General features: G+C 47.7%; 1 protein-coding gene across 1 annotated transcript in view; it reads right to left on the reverse strand.

Annotated features, from left to right (window-relative positions):
• SELL (selectin L) overlaps positions 1-16,988 on the reverse strand; it is a 128,003-nt gene that overhangs the window by 20,093 nt on the left and 90,922 nt on the right. Inside the window, exon 7 of the mRNA XM_068242669.1 lies at positions 6,882-7,067. Coding sequence (XP_068098770.1) covers positions 6,882-7,067 — 186 coding nt within the window. The remainder of the gene's footprint in view (positions 1-6,881; positions 7,068-16,988) is intronic.

A 16,988-nucleotide genomic window follows, 5' to 3' on the forward strand; every position in this document is an offset into this window, starting at 1 on the left:
TCTATTGAAGTTGCTAATGGCTTAAAATTATTCCCCATCTAATCTGAAGTCAGTTATCAAACCAATGTTTTGGGTGGCTGGCAACCCTTGCAAAAACCCTAGGAGTGAACTCAAGGCAAATAGTGTCATGGATGAAATTTAAACCTGGAACTCTATCACTGCGAGGTAACAGTGCTAATCACTTAAATCATACGTTATTTGTCAGTTCTTTTGCTAAGGAGCTCACCATAACAAAACAAAAAAAATAATTTATGCTTTCCTTCATCTCTTCAGCCCATTGGCAGAAAAATGTGGTCCTTATTTTTCTACTAGAGATGGCTCGAACCTCCAATTTTCGGTTTGCGAACCTTCAGCAAAAAGTTTGGTTCGCACGAACTTCGCGAACTCCAATAGACTGCAATGGGGAGGCGAACTTTGAAAACTAGAAACATTTATGCTGGCCACAAAAAATATGGAAAAGATGTTTCAAGGGGTCTAACATCTGAGTTTTTCCATGGCGGAGTGGGATACACTCCAAAAGTCCCAGGAAATAAATCTGGATTTGACGCACAGCAGTGTTTTAATGGCAGAAATCACATTGCATGCTAAATTGGAGGCCTAAAGTGCTTTAAAACATCTTGCATGTGTATACATCAATCAAGTAGTGTAATTAGTGTACTGCTTCACACTGACAGACCAAACTCACTGTGTAACGCACCACACACAGCTGTTTGTGTAGTGACGGCCGTGCTGGACTGGTGCGCACCATGACGAGAGTGCAGATGATGGCGGCTTTCCAGCCCATATGGTCGCCGGGCTGAGGTAGCTCAATGACAGAACAGTGACTTTCCAGCTGATCGAATTTGGTCTGTCCACAATGAAGAAATGACCTTATTATCTTGGGTGTGCCCCCCGAGACACTCATATAGCCGGTGGTCATTGCTTCATTGTGATACGCAAGCCCCTTCACCGCGGCAAGGTAATGATCATGAAGGGGAATTTACACATGTACATACCTTTTGTTTTGTTGTTGCAGCTGCAGTGCAGCCAGAAAAATTAGGCAGGCATGTACACGCACTAGAAAATTATTATAGCAGCCGCTGCTAGCAGCGGCCTTAAAAATTCAGGAATCCGCCTGGAGTCCTGGACCCTGTTGGTAGTGGCGGAGAAGGCAGTCAAGTGGCCTGCAGGCAGAGATGCTGTGTGGGGAGCGACTTAGTCTTGGGGCAGGCAGTCACACGGCGTGCAGGCAGAGATGCTGTGTGTGAGGACTGACTTAGTCTTCGGGCAGGCCTGACCGTGCTTTGCAGACCACGTGGTCAGATGGACCCTTAACCCAATGCTCTGTGCCTTCGTAAGGTAGTTGTCCCTATGCGGGTCTTGGTCTTTCCACGGCTCAATTTTCAGTGGCAGAGAGTACAGATTGCATTGCTCTCATCTGAGGCAGACACACAAAAAAATTTCCACACCGCTGAGCCCTGGGGTGATGGCACTTTGGTGGTGGCGGCGACTGAGTGTTAAGTGGGGTGTCAGAATCAGAGTAGGAGGAGGAAGATATGTCACGGTTCTGTGCGGAAGCTGAGGAAGATGAGGTGTTCTGTGTTAAATAGTCAACTACGTCCTGACAATCTTGGGGGTTGATGGCACATGCCTTCTGAACACTGTACTTTGGGCCATGGCTGCACTAAATCAGGAGAGCATGACCTTGAACAGACCTGCCGGGTGGCCAGCCTCTGCCTGTTTTGCCCATATTGGGCAGGATAAAGTGAAAGGTATGCACTGACTTGACTAATACAATGTGCAGTCACACAGGTGCAATGAACAGGTATGCAGTGACTTGTATCAATACAATGTGCATCTTTCACACACACAGGTACCGTGAACAGGTGCAGTGACTGGTGGTATATAACACTAGAGATGGCCTGAACGGTTCGCCGGCGAACTTCCATGGTTCGCGATCGCGTGAACCGTGAACTTTTCCGGAAGTTCGGTTCGCATCCATAGTGCATCATGAGGGTCAACTTTGACCCTCTACATCACAGTCAGCAGGCACATTGTAGCCAATTAGGCTACACTCCCTCCTGGAGCCCCACCCCCTTATAAAAGGCAGGCAGTGGCAGGCAGTGGACTCACTCGTGTGCCTGCAGTAATTAGTGAAGGGATAGCTGCTGCAGACTCTCGTAGGGAAAGCTTAGTTAGGCTCTTGTAGGCTTGTTAGCTTGCTCCTGGCTGATTGTTATTGCTAAAAAAGCACCCCTCAACATCTCTTTTGAAAGCTAATCTTGTTCTTGTGATCTATTTTTTTTTCTGTGGCCCACTTGCATTATATACAGCCCTGTCAGTCAGTGTCACTGTGCCTGTCTGTGTGTGACAGGTGCACATGTAATACCCATCACTGCATATACCTACTACCTGTTGTGTTCACTTCAGTGCACCCACCTACCTACCTGAGCGCACACAGTGTCACTGTGCCTATCCGGTACCTGTCTGTGTGTGACAGGTGCACATGTAATACCCATCACTGCATATACCTACTACCTGTTGTTCACTTCAGTGCACCCACCTACCTACGTGAGGGCACGCAGTGTGATATACCACTCTGTGCATACCTGTTAACTGCACCTGTGTGACTGACTGCACATTGTATTAGTCAAGTCAGTGCATACCTTTCACTTTATCCCCCCCAATATGGACAAAACAAAAGGCAGAGGCAGGCCACCTGGCAGGTCTGTTTGAAATCACGCTGTCGTGATTTCGTGCGGCCCGCAACCAAAGTGTTCAGAAGAAGGCATGTGCCATCAACCCCCAATATTGTCAGGAGGTAGTTGACTATTTAACACAGAACACCTCATCTTTCTCAGCTTCCGCACAGAAGCGTGACATATCTTCCCCCTCCTGCTCTGATTCTGGCACCCCACTTAACACTCAGCCGGCCGCCACCACCAAAGTGGCATCACCCCAGGGTTCAGCGGTGTGAAAACATTTTTGTGTGTCTGCCTCAGATGAAAGCAATGCAATCTGTACTCTCTGCCACCGAAAATTGAGCCGTGGAAAGACCAAGACCAGCATAGGGACAACTACCTTACGAAGGCACATGATTACAAAGCACAAACTGCAATGAGATGACCACCTGAGGGAAAGCAGCACACAAACGCAAATCCACACACTGCAGTGGAAGATATGCAATTATTTCTCAAAAAAGGCGATACCCAAACTGTACCGTGATGTTGAAAGGCAAGTGGTGTAATCTCTGGCACACAGCGTTGGGTCAAGGGGCCATCTGACCACGCGGTCTGCAAAGCACGGTCAGGCCTGCCAGAAGACTAAGTCAGTCCCCACACAGCATCTCTGCCTGCAGGCCGCTTGACTGCCTTCTCCGCCACCACCAACACGGTCCAGGACTCCAGGCGGATTCCTGCATTTTTAAGGCCGCTGGTGCATGTACATGCCTGCCTAATTTTTCTGGCTGCACTGCGGCTGCAACAACAAAATAAAAGGCATGTACATGTGCCAATTCCCCTTCGTGATCATTACCTTGCTGCGGTGAAGGGCTTGCATATCACAATGGAGCAATGACTGCTGGCTATATGAGTGTCTCAGGGCCGGGGGGGGGGGGGGCACACCCAAGGTAATAAGGTCATTGCTTCTTTGTAGACAGACCAAATTTGATCAGCTGGACAGTCACTGTTCTGTCATTCAGCTACCTCAGCCCGGCGACCATATGGGCTTGAAAACCGCCACGGCCTGGACTCTGGCCATTGTGCGCACCAGTCCAGCACGGCCGTCACTACACAAACAGCTGTTTGCGGTGCATTACACAGTGAGTTTGGTGTGTCAGTGTGAAGCAGTACTCTAATTAAACTCCCTGATTGATGTATACATGTTTTAAAGCACTTTGTGCGCACCAGTCCAGCATGGCAGTCACTACACAAATAGCTGTTGACGGTGTGTTACACAGTGAGTTTGGTGTGTCAGTGTGAAGCAGTACTCTAATTACACTCCCTGATTGATGTATACACATGCAAAATGTTTTAAACCACTTTAGGCCTGCAATTTAGCATGCAATGTGATTTCGGCCCTTAAAACGCTGCTTTGCGTCAAATCCAGATTTTTCCCCGGGACTTTTGGCATCTATCCCACTCCGCAATGCCCCCCTCTAGGTGTTAGACCCCTTGAAACATCTTTTCCATCACTTTTGTGGCCAGCATAAATTTTTCTAGTTTTTCAAGTTCGCCTCCCCATTGAAGTGTATTGCGGTTCGCGAACCGAAAATCAGAGGTTCGGGCCATCTCTATATAACACTGCGTGCGCTCACGTAGGTAAGTGCACTGAACAGGTAGGTATGCAGTGAATGGTATTACAAATATGCAGCGGTCACACACACAGGTACTGTGAACAGCAGCAGTGACTGGTGGTATATAACACTGCGTGCGCTCACGTAGGTAGGTGCACTGAACAGGTAGGTATGCAGTGATTGGTATCACAAATGTGCAGCTGTAACACACACAGGTACCGTGAACAGGTGCAGCGACTGACTGGTATATAATATAACACTGCTTGCGGTCACGTAGGTAGGTGCACTACTGAACAGGTATGTAGGGAGTGGTATTACAAATGTGTAGCTGTCACACACACAGGTAGTCACTGAATGTGCTGGGTCTGGCAGTGGCACAGTAGGAATTACCAAGGGGCCAAGGTCCAGCAGCAGTGACTGACTGACTGACAGGGCTGTATATGGAACACAAGTGTCTGTGGGGCACACACATAAAAATAAAATAGATCACAAGAACAACATTAGCTCTCAAAAGAGCTGATGAGGAGTGATTTTTAGCATTAAGTATCAGCAAGGAGCAAGCTAACAAGCCTAACACAAGAGCCTAACTAAGCCTCCCTATGTCAGCAGGTTCTCTCTCTTCTCTAATTACTGCAGCCACATGAGTGAGTGAAAAGGCTGACGCTGCTTGCGTTTTATAAGGGGGGGGGGGGGCTCCAGGAGGGAGTGTAGCCTGATTGGCTACCCTGTGTCTGCTGACTGATGTAGAGGGTTAAGATTGACCCTAATGATGTAGTATAGGGGGCGGGTCGAACTCGCATATAGTTCGCGGTTCACCTCGAACGCAAACCACTGAAGTTCGCGCGAATAAGTTCTCGTGCGAACCCTTCGGGCCATCTCTATTTTCTACCTGAGACAAAGACTGCATGCTGGTTGTTGCCTTGAAACTGATACAAATACATATTCAAGGACAGATCAATAGAGGGCCCATCATAGACACCTCTCTCCACAAAGCGGGTGAATTTAGCATGGAAGGATTGAGTGTCACTACTATTACATTGTTGTTTTTAGTAATATGGAGGTGGAGAAGGCATTCAGATAAAAATATTTTACAGTGTGACAGCGGTTTCGGTGTTTGGAATTGAATCCATAATGAATAGTGTCACGGACGAACCGTGAAGAAACGCAATGAATCAGTTTTCTGATTGTGATTCATGGTACAATCCAGATTACACATCTAGGAATAGCACAGAGCAAAAGCCTGGGTCTGCCTATTCATGTGGCTGCCAGCTGTTATTCTGGGAGGACAATTTTTTTCTTTAATCACCTGAACAAAAGGATGTTCTTGCATCAGGCACCTCACAATTAGGCGTGAACGTCAGACATTTGGTAATACTCTTCAGCCAGCAAGCTCCAGCTCAACATGGGGGCAAACTTGGTGGAACACTCTGACCAGATTTAACATAACTGTATTATATGATTTTTTGCCATTTTAAGAGATAACATACTTTATATGGAAATGTTATCATTTCATTGTGAAGGTCCTGCTAAGTGTCCTCCTATTCAAATTATGAAGTTGGCATAACCAGCAACCGGTTTATTAAACTTCTCAGCAAGGGAATATCCCACACTACTCATGTCTGGTATTAATGTAATCCATATTCTTTGGAGATTGTGAAGTTGCTATTATTATTTGTGTGTGATGAACATGATCTGAGATATGGAAATGTCACATATTTTGGACTATTATTCCCGCCAAAAATAAAATAAAGCCCAAACCCCAGCCCAGGTGCTGGCTCTGAGCTCTGCCCTCAGAGCAAGTTTAGATAAAGAACCACAGCAATCTCAGCAAGGGTTCTCCATTTTTTAACACCACATATGGATTGAACCCATGGCTAACTTCCAGGAATTCTGAAACAAATGAACTTTGCATTTGTTGGATTTTCCACACAAAGGTAATATTTCTTCCAAAACTTTAAGTATTTATTCTCTTAGTTTTTTCCTTTTATTTTACCTGGGCTACAGTCTCCATAATTGTTACTTTTAATAATTTTCTATATATTTTCTATATATTATTTTTGTTGCATTTCCATTTTTCTCAGCTACATACCTGCTCTAAGCACCGCAGAAAGAATCCTAGCCTTTCTAAAGATTTGCTACCAGAAGTATTGTATTGTTTCAGCCAGACTAGCGTGTTTTTAACAATTTTATTTGCAAGTTTACAATAGTCAGCACAGGTCCTCTGTTCTTCTACAGAGGTGGTGTCAGCCTGGTAACTGAAATATTGTGTAATAAAGTGTTTGTGTCGCTCACGCTCCCTCCTAGCCGGTCTGCTGCCCAATTCCAGAGGTTTTAGCACATCGATTGCATCCACAAGGTTAAATGGTCTGTGGCTTGAAATAGATTGGAAGGCATTGAGCAGTCTAGCCTCTAGGGGGCCTATGACAAATAGTATTTAAGGATTATGTACAACAGCTGATAAAGCTGGAGGGGGCTGCCTTTAGTTAGAACACCCCAGACTTTCCTTTTAATTCTAACCAGTCGAAGCATAAATAGGAACCACTGTTTCAGAACACTTTCACTTTCATGAGCGTTTAAACCCACGCGCCTCAAAATGGCATTACTATACCTTTACATTCAGGAACATTTTCTGTCCACTGTCCTGTACTGCCGCACTTAGTCATAGTGGGACCCTTAAGATTCCATCCTTCCAAGCATGAGAATCCACACGTTGATCCAAAGCTATAGTTACCCCATGGATGAATGCATGAAAATAAACCATTCCGAGGAGGTGTCAGAAACTCACACTTCACAGCTTACCAAAAGAAAAGAAAGATACAATTATTATATATACTATATAAATATAATATATAATAGGGTGCAGACATTTTAAGTTGGCATGAATATATGTCGCGTAAATACTGAGAATGCATTTACAAAAACAAATGCTAATAGTTTAATTTATTAATCAACATTGCAAAGTGAAAAAACAGAAAAATCAGAAATCGAAACCAAACCAATATTTGGTACAACCACCCTTTTGTAACGATCGGTGTAACACAGAGAGGATCTGATTACCGGTGATCTGCAGTATCACCGAGAATACAGATATATACCCGATTATTGATGATCTGCAGTATCACCGATAATAAGATATATCTCTAACCTCTGGACACCTGAGTGATATGAGTGTTTGGTGCAACAGTAATACTTTGAGGAGAGTCCCCGTAAGGGGATACAAGACAGTATGGTTTACTGCTCAAAGGACAGGCTCCTTCCTCGGCCTGAGGCTCCCAAAGGGGGGGGAGTCAGGCTGAGTGAGGGAAGGACCAGAGTGTGAGTGACACCAAGGGTGGAGTGTCACTGACAGATCTGTGAACTATCTCTAAACAGAGGAGATAGTTCTCGAGGTGGGACTAGCCAGGTCGGCAACAGACAGACAGATAAGGTACAAAGATAGAAGGCTGATTCGGTATCCAAGACAGGCAGGGTTTGGCAACGTGATATCAGATATGCGTGGTACCAAATCAGAAAACAGAGGGATGGTCAGGAAAGCAGAAGGTCATAACAGATAATATACAATGCCTAGTCTTGGTGTGAGCTCCGTGATCATCAACACCCTGGAACTAGTCTGAAGAATAACAGAATGATAATACAAGTCCCTAATCTGGGTGTGAGGTCCTTGATCATCAACACCCTGGAACTAGTCTGAAGTATAACAGGTTGATAACACAAGTCCCTAATCTGGGTGTTAGGTCCTTGATCATCAACACCCTGGAACTAGTCTGAAGTATAACAGGTTGATAACACAAGTCCCTAATCTGAGTGTGAGGTCCTTGATCATCAACACCCTGGAACTAGTCTGAAGTATAACAGAGATAACACAAGTCCCTAATCTGGGTGTGAGGTCCTTGATCATCAACACCCGGGAACTAGTCTGAAGTATAACAGAGATATAACAGAGAATCTGACAAAAGGTCTGAGTGCTTCCACGTAGTGATCGCAACGGCAGACAACCAGAGAATGACCAGCACCCAGTATATATAGCAAAGCCCTCTCCAGCGCCTCCCCTAAGTGCTGGACCAATGGGAACTGGTTGAATCGTCAGCTGACCGGCTTGGTCAGCTAACTCCCTTCTAGCGGTCATAAAAGTTCTGCCTCTGTGCGCGCGCACCGTCCTTCTGAACCTGTGTGGACTATCAGTCCCATCCACACCAGACATGTGTTGCAAATCACCCGCCGTGCTGGACACGGAATCCGCCGCACCACTATCAAGGCATGCAGCGGTTCCTCCGCGTTCGGCCATCTTACTGGATGTAGGCCTATGCGTGCGAACCGCCGCGTTGGACGCGGAATCAGCCGCCCCGTTCTGAGTACACGCGGCGGCTTTTCCGCATTTCCTCACACCTTTGCTTTTAAAACAGCATCAATACTTCTAGGTACACTTGCACTCATTGTTTGAAGGAAATCCAAAGATAGGTTGTTACAAAATATCTTGGAGAACTAACAAAATATGAAGGCTGCCTGTAATCCTTCTGTCTCTTCATGTAATCCCAGACACACTTTGTGAAGCAGGTGAGGATTACTTTGTTAAATTTTTGTCTTTAGTGATCGGGGGCGTGGCTGGCGCGCTTGAGAGATGGTCACTCTCTAGCCGCGCTCTGCACAGCCGTCTGCCTTCATCTTAAATCTTACCTGATACAGGCATAATTTGCTAACCACCTACCCCTACCTGACAAGAACTACCACTGAAGCTACTATGGGCCGCAAAGATTCCCAAGAGGAGGCGTATTCCACCCCTACTCCGAGGTCGAGCCGCCGCCGCAGCCAGGACAACATGGCGTCCTCAGCTTCCTCGTGCTCGGATGTCACAGTTGCCTCCTACCCGAGACAGCAGCCTAAGAAACTCAAAAATACCCCGAAAAGGCGAGAAATGGAGGACGACTCCCTGGACTGGACTCCAAAAGACGCCTTGCTTTTAGATAAATTTAAATCCCTGCTCCAGCGTGAACTGGACTCGGTAGCTAACAAGATCACACACCAGCTCAAAGCGGAGATCCGTGAGCTCGCTAGTCGGACCGGCGACCTGGAGGACAAAGCAAACAAAGCCTCCACAGTACTAGATGCACATGACAAGGAAATAGCCGAAATGAAGTCCGAGCTTTCTGAGGCCAAGCTCCGCCTTGAGGACTCTGAGAACCGCTCCCGTAGGAGCAACTTAAGAATCAGAGGCCTGCCTGAAAGTATTGAGGATCTTACCTCTACAGCCACAGCCCTCTTCCAGGAGCTTGTCCCGGCGATTCCCATTGAGCGGCTCGAATTCGACCGCATACACCGTGCTCTAGGCCCGGTCAAAGCAAATGGCCCACCCAGAGACATTCTGGTTAAGTTCACCTTCTATAGAACAAAAGAAACCATTCTTCAGGCCGCGCGGGAACAGGAACCGCTTACATTCCAAGAGCACCGCTACCAGATCTTCGCAGACCTGGCCGCTTCTACCATTCTCAAACGGAGAGCCATGAAGCCGTTTACATCTGCCCTATCCTCTCACCAAATTAAATACAAATGGGGATTCCCCTTCAAATTAATCTTTACTGCCTCAGGCCGCTCGCACGCTGTCTCCACGCCAGAAGAAGCACAACAGCTCATAGAGAAACTCCGCTTACTTTTGCCACCTGCAGAGAACCGACCCTCCACTAACAGCCGCAACCAAAGATCTCCTGCTTCATGAGAGGACGAACGCCAGGCTTCCTCGCCTCGGTCCATAAGATCATCATCGAGGCTAGCTGACGACAAGGCAGACGAAGCCCCACCATGATGTCCTTCATCTCTCATTAGGAACCCAGCTCCTTTTTGCTTTAACCCCTTACCGGGTACATCACCCTCATCGGTTGCTCCGGTTGGGTAAGACCCTTTGTTTTATACATTACTGGCTCCCCCCTTTTTTGTATGTCGTGAGCACCTTTATTGTGTTACATTTCCATTTTTATTCGCCATGCCCACTGTTGGGGACCATGTTTTTCACCCCTAACCTGCTTAGCTACCCCAGAACCGGGACTGATCGAGAATTGACTATGTACTACGTTTTGGGGTATTTGGCTCTCGGCTGGCCTTACGCTACTGAACCTTGATAGACCGCATGGTTTAACGAAGCATGGCTATTTGAACTTTAGCTTCCCGCCATGGCTTTTCCTTCACTCTCCCGCCCCGTCATGTTGCCTATAACTAACTCCCACACGTTCATCCCACAGAAGAGAACGCTCCTGCACTGCATCTTAGAAGGCTCCCTATGGACTACATTTCTTAATCGGCACGCAGAAATTGTATTACTTCGACTGGGCACTCTAGTCCTACCTGAGTTGCTTTTATGGTATTTTCTATCTAATGCACCGCATGCTATGTTTATAAAACGATCCCTATATGTGCGCTGAATCTGTGTGGGTGGGGCACGCCCCTCATATTGCATCTCCCTACCAACTAAAACTAAGGCACTTATCTGGTCTCGCATTACCCCCAAATGCTGCGATTATCTCACTAAAACGGTCAAGCTGGGGGGGCGACCACTCACACAGATATCAACAAATAACTACCCAGGTTGCCCCGCTCATTTTGCATAGACACCATATGCTTACAGTTTCTATGAAAATGTGGTCCTCTCTAGTCTAACCCCTATGGGGCTCCCATTACTACTCAAGAGGACACGGAAGCGTTAGCCCCCAATACACAATCCCTACAGGGTACTTGCTGGATGTAGCCCCTTTAATACTAATAAAAACTACATAGCTCACTGAGGCGCGTATGTAAGCTATATTCTAATTTAACTCGTTTCCAGAAGGCCCCGGGCACTATGCAGCAGAACTAATGATGTCCTCTGGCTCTCCTATTTAAATCTCTGGCTCTCCTATTTAAATCGGCTGAGCCGCCCGGTTGGCTGAAACCCCCCTTTTGGGGCTCTTATCGGTTTTGCTCATCCAGCACGGCCCCGGTAATGAAATATCCTTCCCGTTCTATAATTGCGAGACTACTATTATTTTGCACCCGATGTACGTCCTCTAAACGCCAATTCTACACCATTGAATGGCGATCTGACCCTATACCTATATGAGTCTCACAGATCTATGTGTTTCTGCCTTCTCAACTACATGTCCTCGGCGTGGAGCGCTATTATACTTCAATCACATATCCGGTGATCGAACTTTACATTAAGCTCATTATGGGTGGCGCTGGACGTCGAGGACAATGTTATGTTATGCTATGTTAGCTTGCGTTTCATGTAAAGTATCATTCCGTATTAGCTGTTCTGAGTTGCTCAGATGGGAGGTAAAACATCTTAAGTAACATACTGATAATAAGGGTTGTCCTTAAAATGCCATTTCAACCCACTGGAGGGCAACCTTGCCTCACCAATAATAGAGTCCCGTAGTTCTGCACACTTGTCTCCCCAGAGGCCTGTCCTCAGCGTACAGCGCCAACACAAATCACTTCCATACCGCAATCACAACATTAGCAGCGCTGGACGCGGAGGACAACACCATTGTATTTTCTATGAAAACGAGCCACAATATTTTAGCCTCTGTGAGCTGCCCACTATAAACGGAATCTCTGCTTATACTCCCACCACCTGTCCCATGAACCCACTACAACAGCCCCAGCTGACCAGGGCAGGTAAGCAATACAGAGTTCTATACATACCATAGCCTGGGACCTCGGTACTAGACCTTCATTGGTTAATCAGACACTCCCCATTCCTACCCCTGAACCTAGCACTACCTCACATCATGAGTCTTAAGGCCCTGCATCCTCTTCCAAGCAGTGTATGGTCGACCAACCCAGGACTCTGACACAAGCTGATCCTCCGGCTGTATCCCAGTGCCCTAGAGCCCAGGCCCACCTAGGCGATCACTACCACCGCAACACTCTTGTCCCTCCCTCCCCATAACAACATATGCTCTCAACCTGTACCAGACACCCACCTCAAGGCAGGTGGGGCAGACGGCTGACACATGCCCCCTTATGATGCCCCTGGAGATCCCTCCTTTGGTGACCTCCATGATCTTCGGGATATTCCCGCTTCTGGCCCACACAGGGCCACCACATCTTTCTGAAAAGGTCCCCCGACCTTTCTCAGTCTCTATTTGCTTCCCTCCACCCGGAGCTCCCTGGAATGTGAGGTGCCTCCGGCCTCTTTTTCTTTATTCTTTCTGTTGTATCTCTTTCTTCCTCTTTCCCCCCCTCACCCCTCTCCCCTGGGGAACCCATCTCATGGCCTTGCCTCCCATTGCTAACACCTCTCCTTATCCCCCATGACCGCTCACACCCTTAAAATATTCTCACACAACGTCCAGGGTTTCGGCTCTCCCCAAAAAAGATCCAAAGCATTTAACTATTACAAATCCTGCCAGGCAGACCTGGTCTGCCTCCAGGAGACCAGACTATCATCTACATCATGTCCGAAGTACCTGAATAGACATTTCCCCACAGCTTTCTTCGCCTGCGCTCGGACCAAGGTCCGAGGAGTCATTATAGCCATTAGAGAAAATCTCCCATTCATTTGCAATAAGCACATAGCGGACCCTACTGGAAGGTATCTGATTCTCCTCGGCACATTATATGATCAAGACATCACATTAGCGACATATTACGCTCCAAACGCTCACCAATCTAATTTCTATTCTCACTTCCTACAAGTATTGAATAAACATGGCTCTGGCATGATAATTGTCACTGGCGACACAAACGCCACCTTGAACCCCAAAATCGACAGACAAAGAAACCAGGTCACCAACTCCCCATCAGAGCCCTCTGACATACAGGGCACCAAGATTAAACAGCTGCTAGACAGATATGGTCTTGTTGATGCTTGGCGGGAACTCCACCCCACAGTGCGTGACTTCACCTTCTTCTCACACGTCCATAATAGTTTTAGCCGCATTGACCATATCTTTGTCCAGCAACACTGTCTACATCTGGTCCCAGCAGCTAAAATTCATAATACCCCGTGGTCGGACCATTCTCCCATATCCATTTGCTACACACCCATATCCCCTCCCCGCAGAGAATTCCACTGGCGGCTTAATGACTCCCTGCTTTCTAGAGAAGACCTCCTAAATCATTTGAAAGACAGAATTAAAGAATATTTCGATGATAATTATGGCTCGGTCTCTTCCCCACCGATTTTATGGGAAGCACACAAAGCGACCATCAGAGGCTTCTTAATTAACCAGGCAAGTCAACTCAAACGCCAGAGAAACTCAAAAATAGAGGAACTCACTGCTAAACTGGAGAAAGCAGATCAGGACTGGATGCAAACTCCCACACGTATCAACAGACTGATTAGAGATAGGGCCCGCACAGAATTGGACCTTCTCCTCACTGATAAAGTTGAGAGACAGATGAGGTGGCGGAGGCAGATGTTCTACTACAATGCTAACAAACCCCTCGCCCTCTTGGCCCGAACTCTAAAAAACCGCCCCCTACATTCCACCATACTTAAAGTTCGAGATCAAACAGGCCAAGCCACAGCCAACCCCCGCAAAATCGTGGACATTTTTTCCAAATTTCTCACGGATCTCTACTCCAAACCACCTGAAGCCCCCGAGCGAGACATTCTAGCTTTTCTAGATCAAGCCTCACTCCCCAGTCTCTCGCCTGAGACAGCAGAACGTCTTAGCACCCCCATTACTAACCTCGAGGTCCAAGCCGCCATCAAAACACTCAAATCAAATAAATCCCCTGGCCCTGATGGCTTTTCAGCCCAGTATTATAAAAAGACCGCAGAACTGATAGCTCCAACGTTGGCCAAATGTTACAATGCACTTAGGGAAGGTAACCTTCCTCCCTATAACATGCTCAGAGCGCAAATCTCTATGATCCCCAAAGAAGACCAAGATTGCCTTAGCCCCTATCAATTCCGCCCTATATCCCTAATTAACCACTTGCCGACCGCACGCTTATACCGTGCGTCGGCAAAGTGGCAGCTGCAGGACCAGCGACGCAGTACTGCGTCGCCAGCTGCAGGCTGATTAATCAGGAAGCAGCCGCTCGCGCGAGCGGCTGCTTCCTGTCAAATCACGGCGGGGGGCTCCGTGAATAGCCTGCGGGCCGCCGATGGCGGCTCGCAGGCTAAATGTAAACACAAGCGGAAATAATCCGCTTTGTTTACATTGTACGGCGCTGCTGCGCAGCAGCGCCGTAAGGCAGATCGGCGATCCCCAGGCCAATCAGCGGCCGGGGATCGCCGCCATGTGACAGGAGACAGCCTGTCACTGGCTGCACAGGACGGATAGCGTCCTGTGCAGCCCGGCTTACCAGGGGGGGCCAGGTAGGAGAGGGAGGGGGAGGATTTCGCCGCGGAGGGGGGCTTTGAGGTGCCCCCCCCCCCCCCGCAACACCCGGCAGGCAGGAGCGATCAGACCCCCCCAGCACATCATCCCCCTAGTGGGGAAAAAAGGGGGGCGATCTGGTCGCTCTGCCTGCACGCTGATCTGTGCTGGGGGCTGCAGAGCCCACCCAGCACAGATCAGCTACAACAGCGCTGGTCCTTAAGGGGGGGTAAAGGGTGGGTCCTCAAGTGGTTAATATCGACTTCAAACTCCTGGGCAAAATTTTAGCTATGAGGCTGAACACAGTCCTCCCCACCCTCATCCACAGGGACCAGGTCGGGTTTGTCCCAGGTAGGCAAACTGAAGATGCCACGAGGAGAGCCATCCTCTTAACCCATTACTTACAACATAATAAAATACCTGGAGTGGCATTGTCGCTTGACATCTTTAAAGCATTTGACACGCTCTCCTGGTCCTACCTGAAGCAGACTCTTCGCAGATGGGGCCTAGACTCTAATTTCTTGAACTGGGTGGAAAGTATCTACTCTCACCCTACCGCTACGGTACGTTATTTCGGACATACCTCTGAGGTATTCCCGATTAGCAGGGGAACGAGGCAGTGCTGCCCCCTGTCCCCCCTGCTCTTCATTCTAGCGCTAGAACCATTTGCCAGATACCTCAGGAATGATATAGATGTTAAAGGAGTGGAAAGGGCCGGCATCAACCACAAAATATTAATGTTCGCAGACGACACCCTCCTATTCCTTACCCAGCCCCTTATCTCAATCCCTAACGCACTTAAAGCCTTCGACATTTTTGCTAAAATCTCAGGCCTCCATATTAATGCTACCAAATCAAAAGCAATGAACATTTCTCTAGACCCAACGAGATATGAGGCCCTTAGGGAGACAAGTCCCTTTCGTTGGGTACAAACACTCCCCTATTTGGGCATCACCCTAACGCCCTCATACTCTTCCCTTTTTTCAGCTAACTACCCGCCACTTCTAAAAACACTAACGGCTCTGACAACCAAATGGTCCACTCATCCCCTGTCCTGGCTAGGCAAAATCAACTCCATTAAAATGACATACCTGCCTAAACTATTGTACTACTTCCGCACTCTCCCAGTTAAAATCCCTGACCACTATCTCCGAATATTCCAACGCAGGATTATGACCTTTATCTGGGGCCATAAAGGTCCCCGAGTATGCAAATCAACTATGTATGCCCACAAATTAGACGGTGGCCTCGGTGTCCCTCAGATCAGCTCCTACTACAACGCGGCCACCATTAGTCAACTCACCCGGCTCTTCCAACTTCAGGAGGCTCCTCTATGGGTATTTTTAGAAATCCCCGAATGCACACCTCTTCTCCCTAGCACGCTACTATGGCTCCCTGCCAAGCTAAGAACACCTACCATGGGCCCCCCTTGAGGCACAACCTCCAAGTTTGGGACTCTGTGCGTTACTCATCCAACCTACAATCTCCCCATCTGCCTTTAGCACCTATCATAGGAAATCCTCTTTTCCGCCCTGGCCTAGATTGTCCGGCCTCGTTCTCTTGGTGGTCGGAACACGGTTTAACAAATGTGGATCACTTTCTCACCCCCAGAGGTGTCTGTTTGTGGTCCGAGCTCCAAGAAAAACACCAAATCCCCAAAGCGGAATTCTTCCGCTATCTCCAACTACGCCATTGGATCTCCACACTCATTAGAGACAGAGACCTTCCATTAAACCCAACACCCTTCGAGAATGTCTGCCTCCGCCGCCCTAACTCCAGAGGCCTAATATCCTCTATCTACGCCCTTTTAACCCGTCCTCAACACCCCACTCAGCATGCATACATGCAAAGGTGGGAATCCGATCTAGCAGAGCCTAAGGACAGGGAAGACTGGCTTGACATCTGGGGAAGGACACTAAAATGCTCTAATAACTTACATACCATAGAATCTGCATATAAAATTCTGACCAGATGGTATTTAGTCCCAGCTAGAATAGCCAAGGTCTTTCCCTCAGCTAGCCCCTTCTGTTTCAGGGGATGTAGAGTGATTGGGGACATGCTACACACCTGGTGGTCCTGCCCTCGACTTATCCGATTCTGGAGTCGGGTTTTTAAACTGTTGTCTACACTGTTTCATAAAACAATACCCAGAAACCCGTGGCAAGCTTTATTACATGCAAAAATTGACTCCCTCACAGCTAAACAAAATAAATTAGCCTCTCTAGTATTTTCAGCAGCCACCATGACTATAGCTAAGAACTGGAAGAAGCCGTCAGTTAACTTTGAGGAAGTCAAGGCTAGAATGAACTCTTTTATGGTCAATGAAAACCTCACAAGCATACTCCGAGACACCCATAAATCCTTTGAGAAAATATGGGAACCCTGGATCCAGCTCGAACACCCGAGCATGGAGG

Source organism: Hyperolius riggenbachi, chromosome 6 (genome assembly GCF_040937935.1).
Source record: "Hyperolius riggenbachi isolate aHypRig1 chromosome 6, aHypRig1.pri, whole genome shotgun sequence".
NCBI lineage: Eukaryota > Metazoa > Chordata > Amphibia > Anura > Hyperoliidae > Hyperolius > Hyperolius riggenbachi.